The sequence below is a fragment of the Primulina eburnea genome, chromosome 6 (genome assembly GCF_022965805.1).
Source record: "Primulina eburnea isolate SZY01 chromosome 6, ASM2296580v1, whole genome shotgun sequence".
NCBI classification, from domain to species: Eukaryota; Viridiplantae; Streptophyta; class Magnoliopsida; order Lamiales; family Gesneriaceae; genus Primulina; species Primulina eburnea.
Window position 1 is genome coordinate 29,224,616 of NC_133106.1, and position 16,006 is coordinate 29,240,621.

At 41.9% G+C, this 16,006-nt stretch overlaps 1 protein-coding gene and 1 non-coding gene across 2 annotated transcripts; one reads left to right on the forward strand and one right to left on the reverse strand.

Moving 5' to 3' along the window:
- The first annotated feature begins 5,687 nt into the window (after positions 1 to 5,687).
- On the forward strand, positions 5,688 to 15,540 carry LOC140834098 (uncharacterized). Its single transcript, XM_073198734.1, has 2 exons — positions 5,688 to 10,429; positions 15,191 to 15,540. The coding sequence occupies exons 1-2, from the start codon at positions 6,770 to 6,772 to the stop codon at positions 15,197 to 15,199; spliced, it is 3,669 nt and encodes a 1,222-aa protein (XP_073054835.1). The 5' UTR covers positions 5,688 to 6,769; the 3' UTR covers positions 15,200 to 15,540.
- LOC140835624 (small nucleolar RNA R71) lies at positions 7,299 to 7,404 on the reverse strand. The gene has a single exon (XR_012118945.1). It is a non-coding gene; the product is annotated as a small nucleolar RNA R71 (small nucleolar RNA).
- Positions 15,541 to 16,006: the final 466 nt, after the last annotated feature.

Consider the following 16,006-nt stretch of genomic DNA (forward strand, 5'->3'; position numbering starts at 1 on the left):
CCGTAACATAAATGAGCCTGATCAGACTATACCACAGTACTGGGCTGACAGGGACGTATCCACTGCCGCATACATAAGATCCCCGTTCATAATTTAACGGGCTGGTTGGTCCACGTTCATAATTTAACGCTTTCCAACCACGATCTAACCCGTTCATAATTTAACGGGCGGATTGGTCCCCGTTCATAATTTAACGCTTTCCAATCCTAACATAATTTGGTCACAAGACATTTATCATACCTCAAAACTTAAAATATTTTCTTGCACGTCGTACAAACTTACTTGGCGTTGAGGGATTCGTTGGACTTCGACTGGGGTCGTCACTGGACATACTAACATGAATTTGCATACTTACTTGCATAACTTAACGTAGAAATCATACTTACTCTCAAGTTCAATCGATACTTAGGACATTCTAACATTTCCCCATAACACGACCCTGGATAATCCTTGCACTAAACCACAACATCAAACCTCAAACGTGTTATAATATTTTTTCCCAAAATGTGAAGGACACGGACCTCGTGCCCGGGTCCGGCTCCGGGTCCGTGTAGGTACTGGAAGTTGTGTGTGCAGAAAGAGGAGACACGGACCTCGTGCTGAGGTCCGTGTAGGGGTCCGTGTAGACACTGTAAAAAGACATCGCAAAGGAGGGGGGCACGGACCCCGTGCATAGGTCCGTGTGGGGGTCCGTGTAGACACTGTAAAAAGGCACTACGGAAGAACAAAAGGCACGGACCCCGTGTAGAGGTCCGGGTATGGGTCCGTGTACCTACTGTGAACGCGAACCAACGAAAATTTTGTAAATGTTTTGCTTAACTTTCTAGACTTGGTTGCACGGACTATGAATCGACACCCCATGGCTCATCCTAGCACGCCATAACATCAACCAAATTCGTACCAACACCCAAAACAATGAGTTCACCTTACAACACATCCAATTTAAAGCATAGCAAATTGACACCAATTCGTTTCCCACGACTCCTAACGCATTCGAGTGCCTATCGACACTATACGACGTATCAAATAACATCCCAACATCATACTAATCATACCTAGACGCAGCAACGATCACCCGTCGATTCCCAACGAAGCCTGCAACAAAACTTCAAGAACACAATTTTCGTAAAATTCGCAGTTTGAGCAGTCCCACGAAAAACATCATGACTCACTCAATTTTCATCCAAAAATCTCAAATTTTATATCAAATCGAAGGTATCGAAAAGTTCTACAATTTTCTAGTTGAAAGTTTTCTCAATATCTCGAACGAAAATTCGCAGTTTCAACCAGAATAGTAAAAACGTGATTTTAGATCTAGAAATCGTTTCAAAAGTTATCCCAACGTATTTGCTCAAACTTCTACACATCACACACATGATTTTAAACAAAAATAACAACACACGCATAATATGACAAGATCGATGCATCAAGAACAGGATATACGTGCCTTTTGAATCTTAAACGTTACCGAACGGCGTCACCGAAGCGAGAAAGGAGCGAAGGATGATCCGGGACGAACGTGGAACCGATTTCTTGCGATAAACTGAACGAAATCTTGCTGGGAAATACAGGGAAAGGGGGAGGCTGCTATGCTAGCGAAGAACCCTAACTTTCTTTCTCTCCAAATAATAAAAACTAGAATGAAACTTGTGTGTGTGTGTTTAGGCGTGTATTACCGTGTGTAAAAGTGTGTTTGTGTGTGTGTAGCGTGTGTTTTAATTAAATTAAAAGACTAACTTTTTGCTTAATTAAAATAATTATCTACTAAATAGACACTAACTCTCCTCTACATTTTTAAATAAAACTCTTTAGTTAAAATATAACACACACCATACTAGACTTTAAAAGTTCTAAAATCATAAACTCGCAAAAAAAATTAATTTAGGATTCAAACTACTAACCTCTCATAAAAATACTAATTTAAAATAAACTTCTCAATTAAAACAACACACACAAAATACTAAATTTTAAAAGTTTTAAACTCTTAAAATTTCTAAATAAATACCTTAGGCTTAGAATACTAAAACTTAAAATTTTAATTAAAATACCCTCAAACTCAACTTAAAATAAAGTACCACGTTTTAAATTGCCAAAATCGTCACCGGGTCTTTTCCTCAATCCCGCTTCGAATAAACGCCTGAAACACGAAACTCGAAAGACATCTTAACGTGCATCACGCAACATAATTAATTTAAAGATAATGCATTTAAATAAATTATGCATGGCTAAAACTCCTTTAAAATTAATTAAATGCTTTAATAATTTAAATAAATACAAGGGTTTTACGTGTACGAAATTGGGCTCTACACTACCTATATTAAAAGAAAATTAATGATAATTAAGAAGAGGTTAATGATCATTAATAGGCATTTTAAATATGATGTTAATGGCCATGAATAGGTATCATTAAGAGGAGGTAAATGACCTTGAGTAATGACATTTAAGTGGTATCAAATGTGAAAACCGTGCAATATGGAAGGACACCAATCTTGGAGGAGATTCATGCAGCCCAAAATCACTCTCCATTTGCACTTAAGGGAGCCAAAATCACTCACCATTACAGCATGAATCTCGGGTGTGTATCTTGAATCAAGAAGAGGCAACGTTCATTCGGGAAAGAAAAGTGCAATCATCACGTTGATTAAGCAATCAACGACATTCTTGGAGTGATACGGGCTTACCTTTATAGTTGATTATTGAAGCCTATATAAGAAGCAAACTCCCTCTCCATAACTTCAAGAATTCGAAATTTAGTATTTGCAGCAGCCTAGTCGAAGCTCTACCGCAACCTTGATCGAACGAAGTTTTTTAGCATGTCCTTCTAGCGCCTTAATCCAAACGAAATCAGGTAAGTGGGCTTTTGCTATGTATTTCTTTGTAACTTAAACTTTCTATAAGTATTTCATGGCATACTTGTATGTGTGTCAAACCATTTTCGGAAATGCTATTATATATTTCATAAAATCTCGATCGATGTACGATATGTTTCTTCTATTTCCGAAGTTCTTTGATTCTGCTGAGTTCATTCAAAAATTCCGTTAAGTGTTGTTCGATACATCTGATTCTGTGGTGCACTGTTATGATTCGAGTGGGATATGGAACGACGATTGTAAATTATATATGGCCCCCATCAGTGGGTATAAAACTGTGTTTTGACCCCATCAGTGGGTATAAAACTGTGTTCTGGCCCCCATCAGTGGGTATAAAACTGTGTTTTGGCCTCACCCCTTAGAGGACTAACATATTGGGGACAATTTGACCATGGATAACGAGATGAATAACAGTGTTTTCATTTGTTCTGATTCGTTCTGTTCTGAATGGTCTGATAATCTCTGTTTCGCATTTCGATTCCGATTTGATATGATATACTACGTTTTGAAAATCAGTTTGCGATATGGGTTTTAAATTATATTTATACGTACTTGTGGTAATCGATCGGCCCCCACTTGCTGAGTGTTTCCCAAAACACTCACCCCTTACATCTCTCCCTAGATAAGAATGAAGATCAAGTAGACGAGGATGGATAAGACATACATTGGAGTTGGTGATGAAGTTTCGAGATATGAAGATTTCTCGCTTATGTTCTTCTTACGTTTCGATTCAAATTGTACACCGCTTCCGCACATTTTATTTCGTTTTGTAATTTATCACTGTAAGACAAGATTATTTTGAGTTATTTATGAAATAGACTGGTTTTGGTTTATACTGAACTACGAGGCTTGTTGTTTGACGATTATGTGATTGTTGAACAACGCCGGTGTCTACAAACCCCGGTCTCGGGGCGTGACATGGTAACTCAAGTGATCAGGAAGTCGGAGCTGACAATGAAGAAATCACTCTAAAAAGTGTTCAGAAGTTATAAGAAGAGTTGATATGAATCTAATCTCACATCATTTGCTAACCTTCGGGTGAGATTTCAAGAAGTTGTGTGGTCTCAATTGTTCAAGCTTGGCGGGGATTGAAAATGAAGTATCAAGTGTATTCAAGCGGTTGAAGGAGTTCAAATAAGCACGTCGTGGACTATGTTCGAGCAATCAATTTAGAGGCCCAAACATTTGTGTTCTCTACATCATTCAATGGCAAAAAGGCAGCGATGACAGGCACATTTGCCCCAACCAAGCAGTACCTCGGCGCCACGGCAAAGCAAACGAGAGCGGAGGACAGCCTAGTGCAGCGCCCCAACGCCATTCAATGAGCGCCCCCGTGCCCAATATATAAAGCCTCAGCACCGATGCCTGCACAAGACAATATAAGACATAAGCCTTTGAGGTGCCACACTTGGGGGCGTGCTGCAGAGCAGAAACCTGTACAAAAGCCCTAGTTGCAAAACATATGGAGTCTGATTATGCCTCTTGTTGATCTGAACGGATCGGTTAATCGGATGGAAAGTGTTTAGAAAGGGGGGTTGAATAAACACTTCACGAATTTTATATTCTCTTCGAAGATTTGGATTCAGTTCTATTACAAACTGACTCTAAATATCACGTCAGTAAATGACAATCAGTTAAACTGAAGAAAACAGTTGCGGAATAAGAACTGACTGAAAGATAGAATATCTAACTGAAATATAATAACTGAAGTAAAAAAGAACACGATTGTTTCTAGATGTTCGGAGACTTGAATAACTCCTACGTCACCCCTTCTATCACGAAGATAGGATATCCACTAAAAAATTTTGATCAAATACAAGACTTGTACTGACCCACTTCAGTTTGGACTTAACACTGCCAAAACTGAAACTCTTAGTTACAAACGTTTTTACAGTCCTTGACTGATCTTAGCACGATTTAAAGAAAGTAACAGAGATTACAAAGTGCTAGTAAGCTCAAATATATAGCCTGAATGCTACTGATAGAACAAGTAAGCGTGAACTTTTGATATTTGAATGTGAGTAGAGAATTTTGCAGCGTAACAACAAGCTTAATACGTTGTGCATTTTTCGTCGTGTCGTATATTTTCAGCTGCTCTCTTCAACTATTTATAAGCTTCCCTTTCAACGGTAACATTAACTGTTGTTTGAATATTATATCCGTTGATATGTCACGTCATTATTCTTCTGACAGTCGTACTCTGTGACCTCTGAAATGCGGCATCCCACTAATAGTTGCAGACTGTAATGGTATTATCTGTCGGTTGTTAAATGACGTGTTCAGCTGAATTAATTGATAGGGGGTGTTTTTGCGTGTTTATTGCATTAGTTTAATTGCGTTTACATTGTGCATGCATGCATTTCATTTACTTTTTGGTCATTTTTTGAGTAATTAATTGTTTCGATTATGTCTCACTTGTGTGTGATGAATTTGCAGGGAAAATGATCGGAGAACGAAAATCAGAGCCGAAAGTGTAAGGCTAGAGAATTTGGACAGAAAAAGCGGCGCCCGAGCGGTACATTTTTACCGCCCGGGCGCGAGAAGTGAATAGCTGAAGGAGACTTACAGAACATGTGGCGCTCGGGCGGTACTTTTCTACCGCCCGGGCGCGAGAAGGTGCATCCGAGACAGAACTATCGGCGCTCGAGCGGTATATTTCTACCGCCCGAGCGCGAATGCCGCATGTTACGAGGTTAATTACAGAGAGTGTGGCGCTCGAGCGGTACTTTTCTACCGCCCGAGCGCCGCCTATTTTTGGAAATTATGGTGTGCGATTCCTTACCTTATTTTGAAAGGGGGATGAGATGGAAAGTCTTCTTGGCCGACTTGGAGGAGATTCAGACATTAATTTCGAGCAAGCAAGGGTGGAAGAGAGCTTTTTGCACTCGGATTGAAGAATCGACGGTTTCCGGGCTTCGTTCTTCGCAGATTCCGTCACGCCTAGTATTTCTAGCTTATTTTCCTTTGTTTAAACATTGTTTTGCTTGTTTTAATTATGAATTCTAGTAGCTAAACTCTTTATATTTGTTGGGATTGAAGGGGATCCTACCCCAAACTTTTAGTTGTTAATTCATATTTTGATTTGTGCTTTGTTTTTGATTATACTACGATTTTATTTGCGTCGTTTGAGCGTAGCTAACTTTAACGACAGTTTTGTATCACGAGTGAGTTCGAGAGAATAACGAGTGATAGGATCGAGTAGTATAATTCGCGGATCTACAATTTGCATAGATATATGAAATTGGATACGTGCCGATAGTCATAGTCCTTAGGGTCGAAAACTAGGGGGTTTCACTAATCGAAATGCGGTTCATTCTTGATAAATAATTAAAGACATTTAATTACTTCATTGAGTGAATTAGTTTGGCATAGCTCGAGAGAGTGTGTTCAATTGAGTAGGAAATCCTGTCGGAAGCGTAGAACACAATCGAACGAATTAATAAATTAATACGGGGTAGGTGAACCAGAATTCCCAACAAATCCTTTTATCATTTGAATTTTAATCAATTGATCTAGCATTCACATTTCATCTTGTCATCTTTGAACTTGTTTATTTAATTTTATTGCATTTTAGTAAGTATAAAACAACCACTCAAATTTCGTCGCTAAAGTTTAAATAACTGGAATAATAATTGTTAAATACAGTCCTCAGCGGAACGATACTCGTATTCACATACACTATATTATTACTTGACATCGTGCACTTGCGATTACTTTTTGAGCATACAAAATCATATTTTATTGGGGAATTCACAGTGCAAGTTTTGCTCGATCAAGTTTTTGGCGCCGTTGCCGGGGACTGTTAATCTACAATTATATTTTTTAGTTATTTTCTTTAGTGTATTTTATTTTTATTGAACTAACACTCCATATCTTATTTCAGATATCTCTTTCGGTGCATGCCAAAGTCACTTGACTTGGAGCTTGAGTGTGACCCTGAAATTGAAAGAACTTTCCGCAGGCGAAGACAACAGCAAAGACTTAAGGAACTGATGGAGAGGCACGAACAAGAGCAGGAGGCGGTGCGCCAAAACGAGAGACAAATTGAGATGCCACGCCGGATTCCCATGTTAGAGTACGCCCAACCTTCTTTGGATGGTGCGCGCCCCAGCATTGTGAGGCCGATTGTGCGGGCAAACCAATTCGAGATCAAACCAGCCATTATTCAGATGATTCAGAACACCGTCCAATTTGGAGGGACTGCGATGGACGATCCAAACACACACATCGCGGATTTTCTTGAGATTTGCGATACTTTTAAATTTAATGGAGTTTCTGATGATGCTGTTAGACTGCGTTTATTTCCATTCTCTCTACGTGATAAAGCTAAAGCTTGGTTGAATTGTTTACCTGTAGGTTCGATCACTACATGGGAGGACATGGCGAAAGCGTTTCTTATCAAATACTTTCCTCCATCAAAGACCATGAAACTGCGGGCAGACATTACAACATTTGCTCAGTTTGATCAAGAGTCACTATATGAGGCATGGGAGCGCTTCAAGGACCTATTGCGACGATGCCCACATCATGAGTTACCACTTGGGTTAGTCGTTCAAACTTTTTACTATGGTTTGCTTACTCCTAATCGCACTATGATAGATGCTGCTGCTTGTGGAAACCTACTGAGGAAGACTGCTGAAGAAGGGTATGAGTTGTTGGAGGAGATGGCGGCTAGTAGCTATCATCCTCAATCTGACAGGAACAACCAACGGAGAAGTGCGGGAGTTCATCAGGTAACTGATTTATCTGCTATTACTGCACAACTTGATGTCTTGAACAGGAAACTGGATGGATTGAACATGGGTGGCACGGCCATGCGTCTTCAAGAGATATTCTGCGAGAAATGTGGAGGTGAGCACTATGTGAAAGACTGTCAAGATGGAAATCCATTCTATGTGCCCGAAGGAGCACCTGTGCATCAAGTGGGAGTCCAAAACCGTCCACGGAATGACCCTTATTCGAATACATACAATCCGGGATGGAGGCAACATCCCAACTTCTCATGGGGTGGCCAAAACAGTCAGAATCGACCACAGGGAGGACAACAGTATGGAAAACAGCCGATGTACAGATCCGATCCTCCCAAAGAAGAAAAATCAAATTTGGAGCAAATGATGTCACAATTTATCTCTTCCACTGAAACTAGACTTCAAAACCAAGACGCATCGATTAAGGGGCTTGAGACTCAGATTGGACAGCTGGCCAAGATGATAGCAAACCGAGAGCCGGGCACCTTGCCTAGCAATACCGAGACGAATCCAAAAGAGCAAGTGAAAGCCATTGAGCTGAAAAGTGGAAAGATTCTAGAGCCAAGAGAAAAAGGAAAAAGTCAAGTGCCGGATGAACAGACTGAATCATCTCAAGGTAAGTCTTCTAACCCTACACCCGCACCCACTGCACAACATAAGATTGTTATTCCTCCTCCTTTCCCTGCAGCATTGAAAAAGGCGAAATTGGATGCGCAATTCGGTAAGTTTTTAGAGGTATTCAAAAAACTGCACATTAATATCCCTTTTGCTGATGCTTTGATGCAAATGCCAAGCTATGCTAAATTTTTGAAAGACATCTTAGCTAACAAGCGAAAGCTGGAGGATCACATGACAGTGAACTTGACTGAGAGTTGCTCGGCTTTGGTGCTAAACAAAATCCCACCGAAGCTAAAAGACCCAGGGAGCTTTTCTATTCCTTGCATGATTGGTGATGTTGTTTTTCGTAAAGCGTTGTGTGATCTTGGAGCAAGTATTAATCTGATGCCCTTATCTGTTTTCAGGAAACTCGGACTAGGAGATCCTAAGCCGACAAGGATGTCTTTACAACTGGCGGACAGGTCTGTCAAGTACCCCCGCGGAGTGATTGAGGATGTGCTAGTGAAGGTGGACAAATTCATTTTTCCGGCGGACTTCGTGGTGCTCGACATGGAGGAGGATACAGAGATGCCTCTAATTTTGGGACGACCATTCCTTGCAACTGGCAAGGCACTCATCGATGTGCAAGAAGGGAAGTTGAGATTGAGAGTGGGCGAGGAAGAGATTACTTTTGATGTCTTTAATGCACTTAAGCACACACTGCACTCCGATAGTTGTTTTAGAATTGATGCTTTTGACTCTCTTGCATCTAACTATGTGCAGGATGCTCTTAGGGATCCTTTGGAGGCTACTATAGACACTGACTTGGGAGAAGAGGAGTTGGATGAAGAGAGGGCTGAAATAGTGGCACACTTTAATGCCAACCAACCTTGGAGAAGGCCAATGAGGATGCGACTGGAGGATCTAGGAGAACGAAGAGATTTGACCCCTCAAAGGTCAAGCATCGAGGATCCACCAACACTTGAGCTAAAACCGTTGCCTCCACACCTCAAGTACGTATACTTAGGTGAGAATAGCACTTTACCTGTCATTATTTCTGCTGCTTTGACAGATGTGATGGAGGACAAGCTGTTGGAAGTCTTGAAAGCGCACAAGGGTGCATTTGCTTGGAAGGTGGCGGATATAAAAGGGATTAACCCATCAGTCTGCATGCACAAGATCTTGATGGAAGAGAAGTACTCACCTCTTGTGCAACCTCAGCGAAGATTGAATCCTAAGATGCAAGAGGTAGTGAAAGCTGAAACGATTAAGCTTCTCGATGCAGGTATTATCTATCCTATATCTGATAGTGCATGGGTCAGTCCTGTCCAATGTGTGCCAAAGAAAGGTGGGATCACTGTTATCACAAATGAAAATAATGAATTGATACCTACTAGGACTGTTACGGGGTGGCGTGTGTGCATTGACTATAGGAAATTGAATGATGCCACCCGTAAGGACCACTTTCCCCTTCCCTTTATTGATCAAATGCTTGAGAGGTTAGCGGGTCATGATTTTTACTGCTTTTTGGATGGGTATTCGGGGTACAACCAAATTATGATTGCGCCGGAGGACCAAGAGAAAACCACTTTCACTTGTCCTTACGGCACTTTTGCTTTTCGCCGCATGCCATTTGGTCTTTGTAATGCCCCTGCCACTTTTCAACGGTGCATGACTGCTATATTCCATGATATGATTGAGACTTTTCTTGAAATATTTATGGATGACTTCTCGATTTTTGGCTCGTCTTTTGATGATTGTTTGCAGAATCTGCAGGTAGTGTTGAAGAGATGCGAGGAGACACAGTTGGTACTTAATTGGGAAAAATGTCATTTCATGGTACAAGAGGGAATTGTCCTCGGGCACAAGGTTTCGGGGGACGGAATAGAGGTGGACAAGGCAAAAGTTGAAGTGATCAAGAACTTACCTCCTCCGGCATCCATCAAGGGAGTTAGAAGTTTTTTAGGCCACGCCGGTTTTTACCGGCGTTTTATCAAAGACTTTTCTAAAGTTGCAAAACCTCTATCTTCCTTACTTATGAAAGATGTGCCTTTTGACTTTAATTCTGATTGTTTGCAGGCATACGAGAAGCTGAAGGAGCGCTTGGTGACGGCTCCTGTCTTGGTAGCACCGGATTGGGATCTCCCTTTTGAGATAATGTGCGATGCAAGTGACACTGCAGTGGGGGCTGTACTTGGCCAGCGGCGAAACAAGGTATTTCATACAATTTACTATGCAAGTAAGACCTTAGATGAGGCTCAACTGAATTATGCAACAACTGAAAAGGAATTACTTGCAGTGGTATTTGCACTTGATAAGTTTCATTCTTACCTTGTCTTGTCCAAAGTCATTGTATTCACTGATCATTCTGCTCTTCGATACCTACTGGCTAAGAAAGATGCAAAACCACGCTTACTTCGATGGATTTTATTGTTGCAAGAGTTTGATCTTGAGATAAAAGATAAGAAGGGTGTAGAGAATGTAGTGGCAGATCACTTGTCTAGATTAGAGTTTATTTGTGATGATTCTGTCGATCATGCGATTAACGATTGGTTTCCGGATGAGCAATTGTTTGAGGTGAAAAATTGTCCGTGGTATGCAAATTTTGCGAATTTTCTTGTTACAGGCTCACCTCCCCCAAATCTAACATTTCACCAAAGAAAGAAATTCTTTTCGGACGTGAAATATTATTTTTGGGAGGAACCTTTCTTGTTCAAAATTTGTGCAGATGCCATGATCCGGAGATGCGTGGCGGAGGAAGAGATGGGATCGATTCTTACGCATTGCCATGACCGTGAGGTAGGTGGTCACTTTGGACCAACGAGGACGGCGTCTAAGGTACTCGAATGTGGCTTTTATTGGCCAACCCTTTTTAAAGATGCTCGTTCTTATGTGCTCGCATGTGATAAATGCCAACGGACAGGTAACATCTCTAACCGTCACGAAATGCCTTTAAATAATATCATTGAATGTGAGGTTTTTGATGTGTGGGGAATCGATTTCATGGGACCGTTTCCTAGTTCTTTCACGAAAAAATACATTTTGGTTGCGGTGGATTATGTGTCTAAGTGGGTAGAGGCGGAAGCATATGCCACTAATGATGCTCAAGTAGTCCTAAAATTTTTAAAGAAAAACATTTTTAACCGATTTGGAACACCACGAGCAATCATTAGTGATGGTGGCACTCATTTTTGCAACAAACTCTTTGAAAAACTCTTGAGCAAATATGGTGTCACACATAAAATCTCTACCCCTTATCACCCACAGACGAGTGGTCAAGTGGAAGTGTCGAATCGCGAGATTAAGCGAATTTTGGAGAAAGTGGTAGGTGTCAATAGGAAGGATTGGTCGGTGAGATTAGATGATGCTCTTTGGGCGTATAGGACTGCTTTCAAAACACCGATAGGCACTACACCATATAGGTTGTTATTTGGTAAAGCATGTCATTTACCTGTCGAGTTGGAGCATCGGGCATATTGGGCAACAAAAGCGCTGAACTTTAATTTTACTGATGCAGGTGAACAGCGTTTGCTCCAACTGGACCAATTGGAGGAGTTCCGGAATTTGGCTTACGATCTCGCACTGTCGTACAAGGAGAAAACCAAAAAGGCTCATGACAAGAGAATCATCGAGAGAGAATTTAAGGAGGGTGAAAGTGTTCTGCTCTACAACTCCCGGTTGCGCTTATTTCCCGGCAAATTGAAGTCGCGATGGTCCGGTCCATTCGTGATCTCGAAAGTTTATCCATCGGGAGCTGTCGACTTGAAAGATGGGAAGGACGGGACGTTCACGGTCAACGCCCAGCGCCTCAAGCACTACATGGGTGGCACAGTTGAGCCACAACTTGGAATCACACGGTTCCAAGATCATCCGAACTGAGACGGACCGACAGTCAAGCTCTCGACTATAAATTGAGAACTATTCTTTTCTCTTATCTCGCATTTAATTCTATTTTAATTATTGTCATCCTCATTCGTATTTACTATTCATCTCGTTTCTTGTTCTTTATTTTGTGTAGTTGTGAAAAAAAAAAAAAAAAAAAAAAAAAAAAAAAAATTTGTGATTTGTCCCGAGAACTCGGCGCCCGGGCGGTACATTTTTACCGCCCGAGCGCGAAGCAGAGGCACAACTTCCAGAGAGGTGGGCGCTCGGGCGGTAAATCTTTACCGCCCGAGCGCGAACATTTGCCTTAAAAGTTTTTCCCGAGGCCCTGGCGCTCGAGCGGTAAATTTTTACCGCTCGAGCGCGATGCCTTTTAAACGCGAGATCCCTGTTTTTTTTCTTCATTCTGCACGAACCCCCCAATTTGTTCTCTCAATCCCTAACCCCCTTCCCTCTCCTCTCATCTTCTTGCAGGAAATCACTCCAACCAACAAGATTCACGCTGCGTGGGCACGCTCCTCCTTCGGATTTCACGCGTCCTCTTCTCCGGCTCAACCACAATCTCTCTCATCCACTCCTATGGCTCCAAAGAAGAAACAAAGAGGTACTTCCGCTTCTTCGACTTTTGATAGACATCGCTTTGTTAGTGAAGAAGCTCGGGCTAGGTATGAGCATGCTAAGATACATAGAAATCCGATAGTGGAGAGGGGATTCCGAAAACAACTTGAAGATAGGCACGTAGGAATTCGGATAGATTTGGAACGGCGGGGATGGGAAACTTTTTCCAATCATCCTAAGGCGGCGGTAGTCTCGGTGGTGCGTGAATTTTACGCAAATGCTTTGGAGGGGAGAAATGGGACGGTGTATGTTCGGGGTGTTCATGTCCCGTGTGACTCGGCAACGATCAACGCACTTTTGGAAACGCCGGAGGTCGACAATTCTCATTTTGAGGCGTTAACTGCTGACCCGAACTACGATTTGATTATCACAGCGCTATGCCATCCGGGTGCGGGTGCTATGTGGAAACCATTGGGCGGACCGCCGAGCTGCTTCGACGAAAAATTCTTGACCGCTGACGTAGCCATGTGGTACTTATTTTTGGCCCGACGGATGATGCCGGTCTCGCATAAGAGCGAGGTCCAAAAGGAACGTGCGGTTCTCCTTTTTGCATTAACTCACAACTACGACGTGAATGTGGGCACACTGATCAACTCTCAAATCATGTTGTGTGCTCGCAACAGTCACGTCGGTCTGTTCTTCCCGACGATTATATCCGAGTTGTGTGCCCGTGCGGGAGTTCTATTCCGGGACGACGAGGAATGGATTCAACCTATGAAGCCAATTTGCATCGACGACTGGAAAAGGAAGAATGCCAAGCGCCAAATCGACTTCCCCTCTCCCGAGGAAGATGTAGGTGGTTCTAGCACCGCCGCTGCACGTCCCCGTCCACCACCACCCCGTCGGAGAACTCAAACGGATATGATGGCTGAGAATCTCGCTTTCCAAACGTATCAGGGTCAATTCAACTCATATGTCTCCGACCATCTATCGCACATTGCCTCCATGATGCGCTCGCTACTTGTGCAAGGAGGCACTGAACCAGGGACCGTGCCGCCGTCTCCGCTACCTCCTCCCCCATTCCAGTTCCAATACGACTACTATCCGCAGGGGGGCGCCGGAGTGCAACCGCCGGATCATGATGAGGACGAGCCTTGATCAGGGGAGTTCACTGTTTCCCCTTTCTTTTTATTTTTGCATATTCCATCTTGCATTTGCATTCATGAGTTTGTTTGTGTTTTCTTTGTGTTTTTCGTTTTGTGCTATGAGGACATTGCACAACTCAAGTATGAGGGGGTCGGGTAGTTTGTTTTGTTTGCTTGTTTAGTTATTTAGTTGTTATTTGGGTTTTTGAGTCGTATTTTCGTTGTTAGATTGTGAGTCGTTTATGGTGAGTTGACATGATTTATGAGCCGATGATGATGCTGCTTTGAGAAATATTGATTGGGTCAATGCATGACGGATACTCTGGATTGTTGAAACATGAGTTTTGGTGCAAATTTTGAACTTTTTGAGCACATATGTGTGGGGCTTAGAATTTTGTAGAAATAATGGTGAAATTTGAAATTCTTGTTGGGTAACTTGAAAGACATCACGTATGAATTGATTTAGCGTGAAAACCCGTGGAAATAAGTCACTGATTGAGATCGTGCACGATAGCATTTGATGCCCCTTGTCAATACCCTGAATTGAAATATAGTACTCCTAACCAGCTATAATCCAAAAAGATATATTCGTAGCCTAGGGAGTACATGTGTGAAAATTGTGCATCAAAATGTTGAAATAACAAAGTTCTTGTAAAAAGAACTTTGGGAAAAAAGGAGATGTAAGGTGAGGGGGAGCCGAAAATAAAAGGAATGAAATTCTATTCCTAGGCTAAAAGTTGGAGATGTAAGGAGTCGAGGAAGTCAGACGCACAGTCTTGACAATTGCACAATGAAAATGATCGATGTACTCCCAACTTTTCGCCACTTGAGCTTATTTTCTTTCCTTTCGACACCCTTCTGTGCACTTAAAAATTAACTAAAGTTCAAATTGATGGTCAGTGATGAATGAACACGGGGATGCACGCTAGTAAGATTTGTACTGAAGTGTTGATTGAGTGACTTGCGTAACTTGACGATTGATCTATTTGACGTACGAATGACTAGACCCACCATGACACACACACACGTTCGAATTAGTGCCAAGACTTATTTGTAGATGAGAAAGAGTATTTAGTTGTGAAATGACTTGATTTTGATGAAAAATTTACTGAGGCATGAACATAAAGTTGTTAACTCACCATTAACTGTTTCTTGTGTTGGTTATTTCGTTTTTATTTTGTCTGTTTAGAATCTCGTACTTTAACCTATTTTGCTCGAGGGCGAGCAAAAGGTTAGTATGAGGGGGTTGATAGGGGGTGTTTTTGCGTGTTTATTGCATTAGTTTAATTGCGTTTACATTGTGCATGCATGCATTTCATTTACTTTTTGGTCATTTTTTGAGTAATTAATTGTTTCGATTATGTCTCACTTGTGTGTGATGAATTTGCAGGGAAAATGATCGGAGAACGAAAATCAGAGCCGAAAGTGTAAGGCTAGAGAATTTGGACAGAAAAAGCGGCGCCCGAGCGGTACATTTTTACCGCCCGGGCGCGAGAAGTGAATAGCTGAAGGAGACTTACAGAACATGTGGCGCTCGGGCGGTACTTTTCTACCGCCCGGGCGCGAGAAGGTGCATCCGAGACAGAACTATCGGCGCTCGAGCGGTATATTTCTACCGCCCGAGCGCGAATGCCGCATGTTACGAGGTTAATTACAGAGAGTGTGGCGCTCGAGCGGTACTTTTCTACCGCCCGAGCGCCGCCTATTTTTGGAAATTATGGTGTGCGATTCCTTACCTTATTTTGAAAGGGGGATGAGATGGAAAGTCTTCTTGGCCGACTTGGAGGAGATTCAGACATTAATTTCGAGCAAGCAAGGGTGGAAGAGAGCTTTTTGCACTCGGATTGAAGAATCGACGGTTTCCGGGCTTCGTTCTTCGCAGATTCCGTCACGCCTAGTATTTCTAGCTTATTTTCCTTTGTTTAAACATTGTTTTGCTTGTTTTAATTATGAATTCTAGTAGCTAAACTCTTTATATTTGTTGGGATTGAAGGGGATCCTACCCCAAACTTTTAGTTGTTAATTCATATTTTGATTTGTGCTTTGTTTTTGATTATACTACGATTTTATTTGCGTCGTTTGAGCGTAGCTAACTTTAACGACAGTTTTGTATCACGAGTGAGTTCGAGAGAATAACGAGTGATAGGATCGAGTAGTATAATTCGCGGATCTACAATTTGCATAGATATATGAAATTGGATACGTG